A 14,865-nucleotide genomic window follows, 5' to 3' on the forward strand; every position below is an offset into this window, starting at 1 on the left:
CCTGCTATCGTCCCCGTCTTCATCATCATCATCCTCATCATCATCGTCATCATCAATTCAGAAATAACAATACTATTATGCCACTGTGGGAAAAGATTGCCCAGAGAAATGAACCACAAAAATGTAAATTACTTATCGATCGCTTGCTCTTTCAGTGTCGCATCTGTCTTAAAAATGGGGACATGTTTGACAATAACAATATTTGTTTTAATAAGGACATTAACAGATCTTTTAAATCTATGCATGTACTGTCTGAATGCTTTTTTTTAACCCTCAGAAACACGTCTTTCTATCTCCGTTTCACCTCTTTTCACTCTGCTTCTCAGTCTTCATGAGAAACTCTGTGCGGGACAGATGGGACGCTGGATTACAGAGGAAATCCTGGAGGAACCGGATTGTAAATTAAAGCCAAAGATCAGCATCTCTTTTTTCCCCTAAAGGTTACACAAAGCAGCAGAACCTCATAAAAATGCACAGATGAAAAATGGCATCAGTGTCATATTTCTATATTTCTCTTCCTTTTCTTGTGTTTCCCCAATCCCAGTAGGTGCAAAACTCCAAAAAGTGACTGAAAAGAGATTCCATTGCTCTATATCCAGGGCGAAATTTACAGCCATCGTTGGAAAGGTTGCCAAATCCATCAAACGCACTACATTTTATTCGCCTACCCCGGGCGATTAAATCATCTGTCTGCTGACACAGCGCTGCATATGATTTTATACCATCACTATAAAAAATACTTCTGCAAGGAACAGACAAGATATAAGACCTGTATGCTATTTATCCTTTACAGATGCATCGATTTACCTTCTGGAGACACCATTTCATTAATAATTATATAAAAAAAAACATAATAAAATATATAAAATTATCAAGATCCCCAGGGCGAAGAAAATACCCGCAGTGTAAGCCATAAAAACAAACTAAAGAAGGATTAATAAGAACAAAATCTGGCCCTGTCTCACAGGATGACTTTAGTTTGCTTTTATCTTTTTGTGTGTGTTTTTTTTTTTTTTTTCCGAGTGTATTATTTTCCATCCAGAAATGATATAATTAGTGTCTGCTACATTGGCTGACCCATTCCCCACAATCCCAGTGGATCAGAACAGTAAACAAAATATCAATCACGTTCAACAAAGCTGTCCGTGTGGCGAGACTGGTCTTAATTAAATACACACAAGAACGGATCTCTTAAAAAATAAAAAAATAAAAATACTCAAACCATATCTGGTATAAAAATGGTCCATTACGGTTTATTAAAAAATATATTTACAAAAGAAAAATCGCCCACTGTTCAATTTGTACTTACATTTGTTGCTTTGTGTGTGTGTGTGTGTGTGTGTGTGTGTGTGTGTTAGAGATTAAGAAAAAGCAACACCACTTTTGTTGTCACATCCAGTAAGTTGGACAATAGGTCAGAAGATTGTTCATGCTCTTTGAGATGAACCTTTGGGAATGGAATGCTTGGCAGTGGAAAAACATTCAGCTTCGCTTAGAAGTACAGTAGAAAGGAATAGTTTTCAAGAAAAAAAAGAAGTATCAGGCTGCAGAGATGTCTACTTTTTTTTTTTTTTTTTTTTACACCGGTGTCTCATTAGCGAAACGATTACAGATGACATCTGGCTGTTGAATACAGACGGATCACAATAGCGACTAAGGTTAATTGCTTTATTTTTAGATTTGGTTGCAATATATATATATATTGTGGCGTGGGCGGGGCGGCGGCCTGACGACCAGCATGCTTTGCGGGAATGTCGGTGTGTTCACCATGATGGGGAAAGGTGTTTGGGTTAGTGACTTCGGCCCTGTTGTGTGTGTGTTGAGTGTGACGTGTGAAATGTGCTCTAGTTCAGGCTAACGCTGAATTAGATGTAGGCTCCTGAGTGAAGGTGCTGCTCATGCCTTCCATGCTGTGTGCTAAATAAAGTACTCCCAGCCATTGCATTGGGTAGCAAATAAGCTCACTCGTCTCTCCAGCATTCTTCCCGGCGTAAAAACGCTACATTGGTGTCAGAAGTGGGATGGAGAGTAACGGGTTTGAGCGCACAATGGAGGACCTTCTGAAAATCCAAGCGGGCCGCCGAGTAGCAGAGCGACTACTCGCGAAGAAAAAGCGCTTTCCGACGGCGCTAAAGTGAGCACACCACGGCAACCAACGCGGAGCGGCATGTGAAAATCCCAGCGCTGGATCTCGGGGCGGAGGCTGGCGCTGCGCAAGCGCCGGAGCAAGATACAGCTCTGTGCGCCGTTAGCCGGCAAAGCGACCTGCCGCTGCGCGAGGCCGAGCGCGCTGAGCCCATATCGGCGGTACATCACGGCGGAAGAGCCGAGCGACCGCCCGCAGCTCAGTGGCGCTCGGTTCGTGAACCTAGCCGGGGACAGGGCTACCCGTCGCGGCTAGGCAACGAGCAGCGCTCCGACGTTTCGCGGCGAGGCCGAGGCACGGGACAGCGTACACCAGCAGCCGCTAAACTAGCGCCGGGAGGACGCGTGGGAAGCCGCGCTGGGCTTTACATTGACTGTGTGCTGGATGGCGTCTTACTGCAAGCGCTCGTGGACACCGGCTCCACTGTTTCGCTGCTGCGCTCTGGAGTACTGGGGCAAAGCAAGCGTGTTCGCCGACAGCCTGATCCTGCCTTCAGCATCCGCACCGTTGCTGGGGGCTGCGACAAGGTACTGGCGTGTCGCACAGCGCGAGTCCAGGTGGGTGGCCGAACTTATTCCCACGGATTTGTTGTGGGGAATGTCGGGGAAGACTGCATTTTGGGGTTGGACATTCTGGAGAGATGGGGTGCGGTGCTGAATTTGGCTAACAGAACTCTGCGTGGTAACTTCGGGGTAGCCAGGTTAGCAGCACACACCCGGGGGGCGGAACTTCCGGTAGCAGACCGAGCGGGAAATCTGCGCGCTAACACTGGTGCTCTACCTCGCCGGGCGGGCAGCAAAGCGCGTGGCTGGTACTGCGAGCAAGTGGAGCGCCGTCACGACGTAGAACCCTCGACGCAGGACGTTCTCCCCGTGCAGTCCTCCAGGTCCTCCTCCTGGTGATCAGCCGTCCAAACCAGCATGCAGCCGTCTTACAGCGTCACCCGCAGTCGCTCCGCCGGTCTCACAGCTGAACTGTGAACCGCTCCTCGCCAGGCAGAAGGGCCCCACCCAGCGCTCGCGGGCACCGCTGCAAGACTTTCGGGTGGGGGCACCTATTGAGCGAATGGGCTTGGACACTCACAGCCAGGGGCGAGATTTTGCTGCTGGCGAGCAGGTGTGGGTGTGTTCCTCCGGAAGGAGAAGGAGGGGGCTCTCGACCGGGTGTGTGTCTCACTGGGTGGGCCCCGGCACGGTAATTGCTCGGCTCTCCGATGTCATCTACCGGGTGCGGTTGGCGGGGCGGGTACGAGTTTTGCTCCACCGGGACCGTCTTGCGCCTTACCAGCCGCACGCCGATGAAACATCGAACTCTGTGGAGGCCGGACCGCCTCAGGACTATGTTCACGTTTATCCCTCACCTGCCAAAGGACGCCGGCGTTTCCACCGCCAGCGCCGACCGCCTCCACGCCTTCGAAACCAAGTTCGTCATGGTGACCAGGGACGGTCACAGCTCGGGTGGGGGCAGTGTGGCGTGGGCGGGGCGGCGGCTGACGACCAGCATGCTTTGCGGGAATGTCGGTGTGTTCACCATGATGGGGAAAGGTGTTTGGGTTAGTGACTTCGGCCCTGTTGTGTGTGTGTTGAGGTGTGTGTGACGTGTGAAATGTGCTCTAGTTCAGGCTAACGCTGAATTAGATGTAGGCTCCTGAGTGAAGGTGCTGCTCATGCCTTCCATGCTGTGTGCTAAATAAAGTACTCCCAGCCATTGCATTGGGCAGCAAATAAGCTCACTCGTCTCTCCAGCATTCTTCCCGGCGTAAAAACGCTACAATATATATATATATATATATATATATATTAAAAAAAACATAATGTGCATTATAATTTCCCCCATAAAGCTAGAACAGCAAGAACATTTTAATTGTTAATTTAACTTGCTGACCTGAGCGTCTTGACGAGCTCTCTAAAGGAATAAACCACCAAAACACACCATATCGCTAACAACTATATAAGTGGCATCCTCGGGGTCTGACCACAGCGCCGAGTCACACAGGCTTCCTCATCTGGGTGGATACCAGCTTTCTCTCCAGGGTACATGCTTTCTTAATGTTTTTTTTTTTTTCCCTCTCATGGAAAAGCAAAGTTGAGCTGCAAGAAGCAAATGCAAACTAAATGGCAATTCAGCCTGAAAATCTAATTTCTTTTTCAATCAGTGCCTCAATGCTAAGCTGAATGGTAGAATTAGAGAATTTCTTGATGCTCAATTGCAGCAGGTGGAACATTGCGGTTTGAAAGGTTTGTGCTGTGTAACGTGCAGGAATAGTTGTCACTGAAAGTTTGACTACGGAATAGCAAGAGAAAACTTTGCTGGCACAAAAAGCGAATAAAGCAAAAAAAAAAAAAGGATAAGAGAGAGAGAGAACAAAAATGGTGTGCAACTACTCACGGAAGAGCGTAAACAGAAGCGTTTGAATATGTGCAAGCTGAATTTGGACCGATACTTTAAGGAAAGTGATAGTTTGTCAAAGAGAATCATTACTGGTGATGAGACACGGATTCATCACTACAGTATGGAACAGAAACATCCTCAATCGCTGATTCCAGAAAAGGGTTTAATTGCTGGAAAATTGATGCTTACAGCCTTCTGAGTTTCTCAAGTGCCAGTATTGGAACATTATCAGAAAAAAAAATAACAATCAACAGTGCTTATTACATTGAGATGCTTATTGAAGAGCTGAAGCCTAAATGGGGTTGTGATCTTGCATGACAATGCTCACTTCTTCCTACACTGTTCTTTCTCACTCTGCAAAAACTTTGTTTTGAGGTGTTAAAGCATCCTTTCTATAGTCCTGATTTGCTCTATTGGACCTTTACCTGTTTGGTCCCCTGAAAGCAGCCCTACAAGATTCACTTCTGATGAAGAAGTGGAGACAGCGGTGCATTTGTGGCTTACAGCTCAACCCGAAACATTGTTTTAATAAGGGAAAATGAAAGTGTGTTGACAAATGGACATTAAATGGACATTAGATGGAGATGGAAATTTTGTAAAAAACAAAACAAAAACGTAAGTTATTTTTTCAAGAATGCTGATATATTTTGACTCATCCTTGTATGAGGCTTTAAAGTTGTCCATGTTCCCATTTCCCGACTCGCTGCCAGTTTTCTGCTTGCTAGCTTGGTTGTGACGTAATAGGTCAACCCAGGAAAAGGTCCAATACTAACAAGGTGAAAAGGGGCATATTGCCACTTATCGTAAAGGTGTCAGACATACTCCGGTCAATAAACTTCAGTGTTTGCATACTAGAACAATAATAGCAGTTAAATGGCCTAATCAAGGTACAACCATCCCACCATAGAAATTCTGCATGTAGACACACTGCAAGTGTTGTACAGAACTACTGTAAAAGGTCCACGAAGAAACATAAGCATATTGGATCATCACCGCCTACAACTGAGTCATATAGTTAGTAATTATATATTTATGTAAGTGTCTAAAGTGGAGCATGATATAAAGGGATGGAACAGAAAACTTGGGAAACATACTGTAGGAGTTCTGCAGGCCAGAGTAGACCTGTTTGTTCCGTCCATCACTCACCGTGTTAACACATACAACGGAGCATAAAATTAAATGAAAAGTTGTTACCTCTAGCATTTTATTTTAATTAGTGGTACCAGGCTGAGAGATTTCAATTTTATTTTATTATTATTATTTTTGGGGGTTAAAAAGATGGTCATCTTTTGTTGAGATTTGATAATGATTTCTAAATGAGGAAGCCAAGGCAGTGAGGTCAACTAACAAAGAAGACGGAATTATAAAAAACGCTGTTTGGTGCATGAATCTGAGCTGTGTATAAATAAACCAAGAAAGTGGTTATTTCATATTTTGTGGCCGATTGAGCCGATTAATCTCATGTTTTCCTTGATTTTACATCCTGGCATTGTGAAGACAAACACAGCCGAGAAAGCACATTCTTTACTGCGCAATCATAAGCAGCCTTGTCTCATTCTGGTTTTCCAATTTCTTTAATTTAATAAGTAAATTTAATTGCTGTCAGAGAGCATTATGGGTAGCATCTAGTTACCATTATTGATTAAAGTCCTTGGCACCATGTGGCCATCCATGCTAATTTGCTTCCATTTGTTCACGAGTGGAAAAAAAAAAAAAAATCCCTCAGACAAAACCGGCTCCCTGAACCACCTGTGTTCATAATGTTTGCGAGTCTGAAGGCTTAACTAACCTGGGGATTTATGGTCTTTTAGGCCAGAACAAGATAGCAGTCCATTAAACTGTGTACACATTCCAAGAAGGATTTGGGTTTGTGTTTGCCGTTCGGGATGGAGATGACTGCTGCTCGTCTTTCAGGATGGGTGAAAAGGGCTGCAGGAATCTCCTGCCTGATCGAATGGCCTGCCAATGACCCCGTTTAGCACAGCAGCATTTCTTTTTTTGAAATAGCAACATCTGGATGGGGCTTAATGTCCAAAATGACACCACACCCCATAACCACTTAGAGAAGACTCAAACACAGCCCATGAATCAAGTAGGGAAGGCTGGGCGGATTGAAGGGCAACGGACGGATGAAGGGATGATAATGTTTATGATTATTAATACAAGACTGTTCTTAAGTGATGGGCTTTAAAACAAGTTCACATTCTTGACAGCGCAAGCTGGTATGAGCATTAAGCAACGATGGGCAAGTTTAAGTGAAGAAGAGATTCAGTAAACAGTGCATGGGGTCAAACTGTCAGGAAATACTGGAGACAGAATGAACAATGAGAAAAAGATCATAAAGTGCAGAAAGAATTATAAACAAAAAAAAAAAGGACATTCAGATAAAAGGAAATATATAGGAGGAAAAGCGAACCGAGCAAAAACGTCTAAACTCACGTCCGGTGCGAAATGTGATCTGGTCACGTCGTTGGCCATCGGGATTCTGGAAACAGCTGTACAGGCCATTGCTACTCATGTCCACCTCCATGAGGATTAGTCGTGGTCCTTCCTCCCTCCTCTTGGCCTTCACATCTGTCCCATTCACCTTCCACGTGACTGAGGCTTCGTTGTCCAGAGAGCCACACTGCATCGTCACATTGCTGCCGAGCCTCGCGTACTGGATTCTGCCTCCTGGGTGAGAAAGCAGAACATTATCAGGGATACTGTATGCCATGCATCCATCATATATCAAATCAGACAAAGTACCTGGCCATTCAGAGCTTTAGTATTCAACATTAGGCCTGCAGAAGTTTTATATGATGCACAGCTGAAATTTTAGAATGCATTTTTGCACGGGATGAGGAAAATCCCTTAGCAATTATCTTTAACTCTGTTAGACTAAAATCTCATTGCAGTAGGTGAGGCGATCGGAAATATAGAATTGTAGGGGTGCCAATAATTTCGCCGCCAGAGTTTCCCCTTACTCATTGCGTCTGCTTTTCATTTTTCCCCCTGATTGTGTGCACCTGTTCCTTGTTTCCCCTTAATCAGTTTGTGTATTTATACCTTCTGTGTTTCCCTGTTTGTTTGCCACGGCTTATCATGCATTCATCCCTTTAACTGCGGCACATTTCCTTGGGTTGCTGGTTGTATTTTCTGTAGTTCTCCCTGTCACTGACTCTGTTTTAAATATTTTAAAACAATATGTTAACCCTTTGCGTTTGCTTGTGTTTTTATTGCTACTGGCTGTACGTCAGGGGGAAACTTTACACCGTGCGCATATGTAGTTACTTGTTGTAGTTACTTGTTTGTGCCAAATGGCTCACACCCTAGTCATATGCCTGACTAAATTATGCCTATCAGCGTCGTTATAACTCGTTGTACTACTATTTCAGTTCCGGGCTTTAAGTCGCTGATCGTTAAGGTTTGGTTAGATTTTGGATGTTGAAAATGCAACAAAATGGTTAAAGAAGTCCAAACTAAGGATGGTCTACTTAATGGAGCTAATAATATTGCTTTTTTTTTTTTTGTTTAATACTCCACATGGTGTGATGTTTGTGTGTGTTCACGGTGCCTGCACCAAGCTGATTTCTCCAACTGCCATTATTTCATGTCTATGATTCCCCAGGCGACTATCTGCATCTATCAGCCATGTTGGTAAATCTCCAGGTCCCCAAAGTTTAAATTACAGCTCAAAATTTTATTATGTATAAATGTCAGGGATGTTAATTTTTTTTTTTTTAAACGAAAAGAAAAGAAAGGAAAAAAGACACGCTTTAGCAGTAGAGACTCAGCACCTTTTACAGTCTACAGCGAAATTTGTAATGTGTGTTCACCAAATAATGAATATATACATATATATATATAATGTGTGTGTGTGTGTGTATATATATATATAGATAGATAGATAGATAGATTTTTTTTTTAATCTACCTTTATGCAACAGAAGCTCCAATCTAAGACATGATTTAATTGGTCAATATTAGAGTCATAACATTCTGAACATGAAACACGTTCAGATTTTAAAGAAAGAACAAAATCAGCTAGTGGATAAGAGATGCTCGCTGAAGCCCATTTAAAGGTGTTGATTTAATAGGTATGCCCTCAAAACTGAGCACTCAAAGAAGATTGCTGAGTAAAACAAGCCAGTGAATAGCTTCTCTCCAAAGCGCGCTCAGCATTGGAGTCACTGCTTTGCCCTCTGGCCTGTTCTCTTTGAGGGTTCTCATTAAGAGATAGTCTCCCATTTCTCTTGTTTGCCAGGCTGCTTTTGGCAGCCGGCTTGTTTGAAAGTGCAAATAAATGCATTTTTTTTCTACCCTGCTTATCTTATCCAGAACAGGCAGTAATAGGGCACTTAATCGCTTGCCCCTCAGTCTGATAAAACAAAGCCTGGATGCATTAAATCATATCTGCTACTATTTGATGGTCTGGAATGCTTAATCCATATTATGCAGTTTTCAAAAGGTGCATCTGTCCCAGAATTATCCAAAGCCATTTTTTTCCACCCTGCAAATATCGTCACCTTGGCCATTTCCAACCTGCTGCCAAACCACATCAGGTCTTTGTCAGTTGAATAATGTATGTATTTTGTCTTCAAACACGATCGTACGAGCCAAACGGTCGGCCCTAGACATCCTCGGAGATCAGCCAGTCCACACTAATGTACTATGAGTGCAACACCTAGCTTCAAGGACAATCACCGAGTGCCTTTGCAATGGAGTAAGAAAAACAAAACAGAATTGAGATGCAAAGCAGAGACAAAATTGACATTTCACATTGCGGACGTAAAGCTTAGTAAAGGCTCAGGGGAGAAATGAGATAGAGGCCGCTCCACACCCACATGGAAGATCTCTGACATTTTTTATGAGGCAGAGATGTGCAAGCCGGGCTGGGAAGCCGTACAGGGGATTTGATCCACAGCTGGAACTGCTGTCTAGATGAGAAACAGCTGTGTCTGTGTTCGCGAAACATGCAGCCAAAAAACAAAGCGGCTAAGTGGCCGTGCAAACAGGGCACCGCCGCTAGCCAGAAGCTGCCTCTATAAATGCAAACCTGGTTGATCAGGTTAATCAGGTGCTGATGAGGTTTCATTTCCTCGAATGGAAACTAAGCACCCGTAAAGGGTGGGAACTAGTTAGGATCACGAGGATGGATTTTAATAGATGAATAAATCTAAAATAAATAATTGCTCATTCATCTCTAATGAGAGCTTTGACCGGAGAGTGCAAGATCGGACTGCTACCTGAGTGGGACACAAGTTAAAAACAGGAAATAAAACTACAGTATGGCTGCACCAAGCAGTTATTTTCTTGCTCTAGCCTGTAAGGTGGAAGCCTTTGCTAACTCTTAGCATGGCACCGCTCTTAACTCTTTCTTGTTTCTCGAAGGCCTCCCACGATGCATCACATGGATCTCAAGGAAAGGATACTTGGGATTTAGTTCTTGGACTTCTTGTTCCACTTTGTTTGACTAAGCAAAACATCAAAAAGAGATCATCTACAGTATGCTGGATAAAACTCATCAGACCTTCGGCTTTACCTAAACTGGAGCAGGTCCATGCTGCAACATCCAACAGCTTCAGGCAGAGAGCATGGCAAAATGTCAGTGTAACTCCTAGGCCATTTAGTTCACACATTTGCCCGAAGCAAGGACCACAGACCTGTAGAGATCTGTACGGGTGGCATCTTTCTGTGGATTGGGGTCAAGTGTCTTGCTCGAAGCAACAATTGTGGCAGAACAATCACTTAGGATTACACCCTGACCTTTTAAGTCATAGATCATAAGCAAGGTTTTCCACTTTTTTTTTTTTTACTGCTAATGTTCTTTCACCATGATTTAAATCAATAAATCGCCATTACTATTACAGTATGCTGATTTTTGATAATCCTCAGTAACACATTCATCATGTCAACGGAAACTTGTACGTAAAATGACATGAAATGAGGTGCATGCAAATTTAACCATGTCTGCTAATAAATGGAACGTGAGGCCACACACTAAGGCAAATCAGAAATAGTGTCGATTAAAGCACCCAGTAACACTCACCGCAATTTCTCTAATATGCAGAGACAGCTATCACTGGAAATAGATCCCTGTTCTAGGAATGGGTTGCACAGCAACAACTCAAATCTTTGAATTAATTAAGGACCCTTCTCTACCTTCAAAAGTTTAATGCATTATTTCTAAGATGCAAAAAATCTGCAGAAAAATGAGGCACCTTCAGGTAACCCTTTAGCTAGAAGTTAAGAGTTTCATGGGCATGGGCTAGTAATTCCATATACCATTTATTAAGAGTATAACCATACTGTAGGTAAAATTCGGCAGGTATTGTCTACCGCTAAAACAATCAGTGATGGTCCATGGTCCTGGAAAGAGTGGAGAGCAGCTGCTTGCCACAACCCATATTCAAATTCAGTCTCTGGAGCAGTTTCATCAACATAAATGAAGGTTTATGACTGATGTCACCACTTTGTTTGATAACCCCTAAACAAGAGCACTACTTGATGTGTGGAACAAGGCATTCCTCACCATATAGCACACTAGCTTTTCATTGTATACTATTTGGGATATAACCAAAAAACAGGGGTTATCCCAAAACAGTTAATTAATCTTTTGGTTGCTCCCATTGAGAGGTTGCCACAGTAGACTACAGTATCCGCTCTGCTGACAACTGGGTACCGGATGCGCTTCCTGACGCAAACCTTCCCATTTTATCTGGGCTTGGGACCGGCGCTGCATCTACTGGCTGGGGTATGGGAATTGGGTTGGAATTGAAGCCGGAGCTTCTTCATGGCAGGCGAGAGACCTATCACTGAACCACGAATGCCCCAGGTTATCCTAAAGCAGAGTAATTGAAAATGTAAAGAGAGACTATTCTCTTAGATTTACAGGACTGTCCAACACCTCCATGGTTTACTCTCCTTGCTTTTTCCCTACATACTGTAGTGCCATTAAGAATTTAAGACTGCTTTCACTATTGCTTCTGTATCTCTATCTGTATCTGTATGTGTATATGGTTGGTGCTCCAAATGTCCACATCTATGTCAGTTGTTGGATTTAAACCTGACCTGAAACATTGAAACAATGAAACATTCGCCAATGGAGACACCTGGACGCTACTACCTGAATAGCAATACCAACAACCTCGGCGACATCTCTTGGGTTTATAATGGTGGTCAACTAGAGATGTGTGAGTGACTTTTTAACATCCCATTCATGAAGTTGTTATATTTATGTGTATCTGCCAGTTGTGCTTTTTAAAGGATTTTGGTTGGTCCCATTCTGGGTTTATGGCAAAATAAAAATTAACCAGTAGCCAAATTTAAACCATTTTGATCCTGACCAGGCAGTTACCAAATTTAACTGCAGTATAGTAAGTTAATATTGTGGTCTTTCATTGTCCCATAAATTTTGGCACACTCACACATCTCTATATATAAAGAAGTGCACCTTTTCTGTTTTTACCTCTTAATGTATGAATTCTGACTGGTATGATGATTAGACTGCTGTTTGCAGTATCAGTTTTGTCAATGGCACATGCTAAACTGGTAGCAGTAATGTTATGTTATGAAGTTGTGGTGATTGCGAGATATTTGGGCTGCTGGCCCAGTCTCATCTGCCTCATTGTTTCTGTCTAAAACAAGAGGCTTATAAGAACGCGAACAAACCACTCCACTGCCGACTTGTTGAACCGTACACAATGCTCACTTGTTTTTCAAAGCTGTGGAGGAGTTTTCATTGAAAGCCCCCCAAAAACATGGGGTCAAAACTCAATGCACTTCACCTCAGTTTCAGTTTTTAACTGGATGCTTCATTCATATTTGAAGAGACTCCTTAAGCCAAGATGTTTTTTTTCCCCATCTTACAACTCTGAGCAAAGTGCATTTACAGTCCATAAGTAAGATTCAGGCCACTGAAGAGGTCAGGACAAGGTTCACAAATAACCAGCAAGCTCTGTGGCCTCTATAGGCTTTAAACGTGACCTGAATAGAAAAGCTGCCATTGGCTGTTGGGAGTCATTGGCTCTACAAGCTACTAGAAACCCCCGTTTAAAAAAAAAACACAACTTCTAAAATTACTTGCAGAGGATGTAGAAGAATTCTGATTATGCTTTCCATGAAGGCTATAATCATAAATCATATTCTAAAACTTAAGTTATAATGCAATGTGTTGTTGACACAAGCTTTGCAACTATAGTCACCTGAAAATCATTAGAAATGAAAATATAGTACTGTAATAATAAACTACTGTATAGTAATATATTGTAATACTGTGCAACAGTCTTGAACAAATGGAATTGCTCCGCCAGGCTGTAAAGTGACTAAAGATAAAATTGGTTGTATATGTAACAACTTTAGCAGCAACCTCATTTCCCCTCTCATCTATTCCAACCACTGAGCACTCAGCATCAGCAGCATACTGAACTAATCGCCAGCCTGATCATCTGTCATCTGTCACCTTCGTACAAAATATGAGGAAATGAGGGGTGGCTCATTTCAAGACCCGTAAAATGTCATCACTGAGTGTTTCCAAAAATGGCAAGGAAACTCATACATTATGTAGCACCAAGCATCCTCACACAAGGGTAGGAAGTTGCCAAAAAATGTGTCCTTTTTTTTTTGTCCCACCCTCACATCCAGACACACACAACTGTAGTCTTATTATGGCCTAATAGCAAATAGGCATATAACATCTTGCAACATATTTTTTATTATTCATTGTTACTCCTTATGAAACCCTGTAACAAGGAATCCTTAAAAATAGACTTTGAAAAATGGTTATATTGATTTATGAATAAGATCTTAGAAAGTTTTTTCAAATTCAATTTGAAATTCCCACTGTATGAAATATGACAGACCTACTTAACACTTATTGTTAGCGGAATCAATTTTGTCAGTAAAATGTGAAATTGGCATCAGTACCGCTCAGTTATGAAGTTATGGTGATTGTGAGATATTTGGGCGGCTGTCCCAGTCTCATCTCTCTTTTTTTTAAAAGCGCAAATTACTCTCACGGAAATCCTAACCGATTTGTAAAATTATTCTGGAAGAAATTCCTAATAGAGCTACAGCGCAGGTCATGCAGAGGTCTACTCAATGTCCCACGGTGCCGTATTGATATTCATTTCAAATTCAGGAGTACCTGTTCAATCACGCGCAGGACTGCAGAGAGACACACTGCTCTAGCTCTTGATCACTTGCACGTTCACCCTTCGCTAAACCTTGTCTTGGTTATAAATGAGCAAGATGCATGGCCTGCCAGTGGAATGTAAATAGCCCCTGGCTGTTGTGATCTCTTCATCTGGGGAAAGAACCTGCCTGGTGTCCATCTCCAGTTTTTAAGGCACACGCTCACGCACGCGTCCACCAAGGCTGAGCGCCCATCACCCAAACATACATGGTTGTCATTATAAAACACTCCCAGAGTTTACGTCAAGTTCAGCGATGCCTAAACCTGCCACGCCACTCTCCTCTCCCAGGGTCCAAGAGACAATCCCAGCTCTCATTTTTACTCCGATTTTGACAGGCACATCAACAGCCCGCACTGTAATTTGTCTCCATTTGCTCAGCCATTGTTATTTTTTCCACAAATCAATCCCAATGCAAAAAAAGGCACTTTTGCACTTTTGTTAAGTTTGCAACAGAGGGGAAACTTGTGTGTGTGTGTGTGTGTGTGTGTGGAATTTTATGACATGGTGATGTACACTTGCACTCACATATCTCCAATTTAGAGTTTTGTGTGCCAAAGTCTATAAATTTCCTACTGTTCACAGATCGTTGATCATGTCAGGAGACCTAGGCACATTTTAAAAATAAAAGAATTAAAAAAACTTTCTGTTACAAAGTTCAAAATCAGACAATTCCTGGTCGTTTTGTTTTTGACTACAATGAACAAAGGGATTCTGAATTACAACAGGGACGTACGATAGGGGGGATCAGTTCAAACCCATACTTGTGATGAAATTTCTTGTGAATGAAGGAGTATCATGGCTTCTTTGTACTGAGAAAACCTTCCACATTGATAGTATCTATGCACTCATGAAATACTAGAATAAATGCATTAGTGTAGAGAAATAAAGATTGTTTTTATTCTTATAAATGTTTTCTGTTATTCTGCACAATCAGAAATCCCTGATTGACTTGAACACCCCTCGTATAAATTCTTTTTTTGGTCAAAGTAAATAAAAACAATAGAAACAATCACCTGACCTCCACAATATTGCATACACCACTACCCAGATCTGGCAACTCATAAGATGTGAATGCATTCCTTATTCAAGCCACTGGATTCTGTCGACCAATGGAAAGTCGCTGTTCAAGTGTCAGGTTCTGTTCTCTGTAACC

At 42.5% G+C, this 14,865-nt stretch overlaps 1 protein-coding gene across 1 annotated transcript in view; it reads right to left on the bottom strand.

The window, feature by feature from the left end:
* cntfr (ciliary neurotrophic factor receptor) overlaps positions 1-14,865 on the bottom strand; it is a 187,061-nt gene that overhangs the window by 81,437 nt on the left and 90,759 nt on the right. The window contains exon 3 of the mRNA XM_053476323.1: positions 6,977-7,210. Coding sequence (XP_053332298.1) covers positions 6,977-7,210 — 234 coding nt within the window. The remainder of the gene's footprint in view (positions 1-6,976; positions 7,211-14,865) is intronic.

This window comes from Clarias gariepinus, chromosome 17, assembly GCF_024256425.1.
Source record: "Clarias gariepinus isolate MV-2021 ecotype Netherlands chromosome 17, CGAR_prim_01v2, whole genome shotgun sequence".
NCBI classification, from domain to species: domain Eukaryota; kingdom Metazoa; phylum Chordata; class Actinopteri; order Siluriformes; family Clariidae; genus Clarias; species Clarias gariepinus.